Source organism: Orycteropus afer, unplaced genomic scaffold (assembly GCF_000298275.1).
Source record: "Orycteropus afer afer isolate SDZICR_OR568_19922 unplaced genomic scaffold, OryAfe1.0 scaffold00141, whole genome shotgun sequence".
NCBI classification, from domain to species: domain Eukaryota; kingdom Metazoa; phylum Chordata; class Mammalia; order Tubulidentata; family Orycteropodidae; genus Orycteropus; species Orycteropus afer.
In genome coordinates this window covers 7,297,715-7,300,366 of record NW_006921728.1, presented here as the reverse complement: position 1 = coordinate 7,300,366, position 2,652 = coordinate 7,297,715, and the positions used below count along the sequence as shown (strand labels likewise).

General features: G+C 43.1%; 1 protein-coding gene across 1 annotated transcript in view; it reads right to left on the bottom strand.

The window, feature by feature from the left end:
- Positions 1 to 469: 469 nt before the first annotated feature.
- Positions 470 to 2,652, bottom strand: part of KIAA1328 (KIAA1328 ortholog) — a 500,809-nt gene continuing 498,626 nt past the window's right edge. The window contains exon 11 of the mRNA XM_042781630.1: positions 470 to 680. Within this exon, the coding sequence (XP_042637564.1) occupies positions 470 to 680 (211 nt within the window). The remainder of the gene's footprint in view (positions 681 to 2,652) is intronic.

The following is a 2,652-nucleotide window of genomic DNA, read 5'->3' as shown; positions in this document are numbered from 1 at the left end:
TTAAATTAGAAGATATTTTACTAGAAAAGTTTTGCTGTGTACAATAGAGAACCAATCCTTTTCAGCAGAAGACTGAAAAGGAAACACTCTTGGAATGAGGCTGACTATGCAATGGTCTCTGTCAGGCAGAAAGTGTCCCAGGTTTATTTTCTAATCTTTGCTTGGCACAGAAAAGATACCACCTCTTCTCTCAGTCCCCACAGTGTATTATCTACTGACTGGTCTGACCAAACACACACACACACACACACACACACACACACACACACACACATCTTGTGTGTCCAGTAGAATGGGCTCAGGGCAAGACTGAGATTTCTAAAGAAAATGTATAACAGGACGATAGTGAGCTAGGTCCCTGTGAAAGGACAGAAAGAATTCTTGGCAATCAAATAATTAAAAATGATAGCTCAGTATATAAAGAAACCCATAAATTTCCTAAGGAAAGTTTGCAGCATGCACTTCATTGTCAAATGAAAAAGATATCTTCCAGAATCTGATTCTCCTCCAGCTCTTCGGGGGTCCTAGCTGCCCCCATCTTGTTCCGGGTTTGTTTTAGAAGACTGAGTCGGAAGGTATTGTGATTCAAGGCACCAGCTTCTCTGGAGGGACGTGGCTGGGGTTTGGGGGCAGACTTTGAACTCAGAGACTGAACCAGATCCAACAGAGATGTCTCATACCTGTAATACACACAACCGAGACAGAAAATGATCAGACCATGAGGACATTAGAATCCAAGTAGTCTTGTAGAGATGAGCTACCCAGGGCAAGATAGAGATCACCATCACATCATGCATGAGAGTGCCCCCTAGGGGAACTGCAGGAAAGGCAAAGACCAGAAGCACTCAAGAACCAAGGCCTCTGCTGCCTGCCCATAAGCTCTACTCTTCTGCTGAACCCTATTATACCTTCCTAACCTGTGGAGAGAGCCTGTGCAGTGGGAAAAGTAATAATGATAATATAATTATATTAATATTTATTCCTTTTCTTCTGCTATAAATAGCTTGGAGCTAGGTCAAACTGATGCCTCCTTCCTGGATCAGTAATGACTGAAATGGCAAGTATACTCTTAGAGGAGGGGACCCACAGCTGTTGGGCTCTTCCGCCAGCTCTCTGACCCAGGATCTAGTGCTTCAGAAATGAACAGGGCAAAGGATATAAACAGGTGCAGTATACAAGAAATACAAATGGCCAATATTTCCTATGTTGTTGGTGTTGTTGTTATGTGCCATCGAGTAGGACCTGACTCATAGCAAGCCCTCCTTGGGCTTCCCAGGCAGTATCACTACGGAAACAGATTGCCCAATCTTCCTTCTGAGGAGTGGCTGGTGGGTTTAAACCACCAGCCTTCTGGTTAGCAGTCAAGTGCCTTAGGCATTACACTATCAGAGTTTCCTATAATCACTAGTAATCAGGGAAATGGAAAGTTAAAACAAAGATACAATTGGGGAAGGGGTAAGTTGGTAAATATTTAAAAAAAATAATAATCCACAGTGTTGGTAAACGGGTGGAAAGACAAGGGCTCTCATCTCTTGCTAGTGGGAACATAAATAGGTACAATAGTTTTTGGAGGACAAAATGCATATACCTATCACCGTGTAGGGAACTCTGGTAGCATAGTGCCTAAGGCACTTGACTGCTAACCAGAAGGCTGGAGGTTCAAACCCATCAGCCACTCCTCGGAAGGAAGGTTGGACAATCTACTTCCGTAGTGATACTGCCTTGGAAACCCAAGGAGGGGTCTCTGTGAGTCGGGTCCAACTCGACGGCACATAACAACAACAACAATAATTACCGTGTAAAAAAGTGTGCATACACTGACTCCTCAATTCCACTCCTGGGAATTTGTCATACAGAAATACTTTTACATGTATACCCAAATTGAACCAAACTCATTGCCATCAAGTCCATCCCAACCTATAGTGACCCCTATTCAGTTTCCAAGGTTGTAAATTTTCACGGCAGCAGATAGTCTTATCTTTCTTTCGCAGAGCAGCTCGTGGGTTTGAATCACTGACATTCTGGTTAGCAACCAAATGCCTTAGCCACTACACCACCAGAGCTCCTTTTTACGTGTGTACAAAGGTATAAATATAAGGTTGTTCACTGCAGCCTTGTAAAAGCAAATATTTGAGTTGTCCACCAATTAAGTGGTTGGTGGGAATAAATCTTGGTGCAATCACAATGGAATACTACGTAACCCTGAAAATAAAGGGGGGCAGATAATCTATGTACAGACACAGAAACACATTCATTGTATAATATTAGTTGTAAAAATTACATTGCTGTATATTTTTAAAACCACTGACATACAGAGAACCTATGAATGCCCTACCTGGGCAAGTACCCTGTTCTCTACTACTGCTCCAACTGCCTTCAGCACTGGAAGGCTTGGGATGTCTGGAATGTCTGGACTCACTGCAGGAAACTGCCTGAATTATGCTTAAGCTTGCTTTTCTGGACACTTCTTTTGTTGCTGGCTTCTGTTGTTCATTGTCCAAAGTTCCTTCCCTGCCCTAGAGAGTAGTCTATACCAGATTTTCCCTTTCACTTACTCTATATTGCTAAGGAAGGAGATCTGGTAGCGCAATGCCTAAGGCATTTGATTGCTAGCCAGGAGGTTGGGGGTTCAAACCCACCAACTACTCTGTC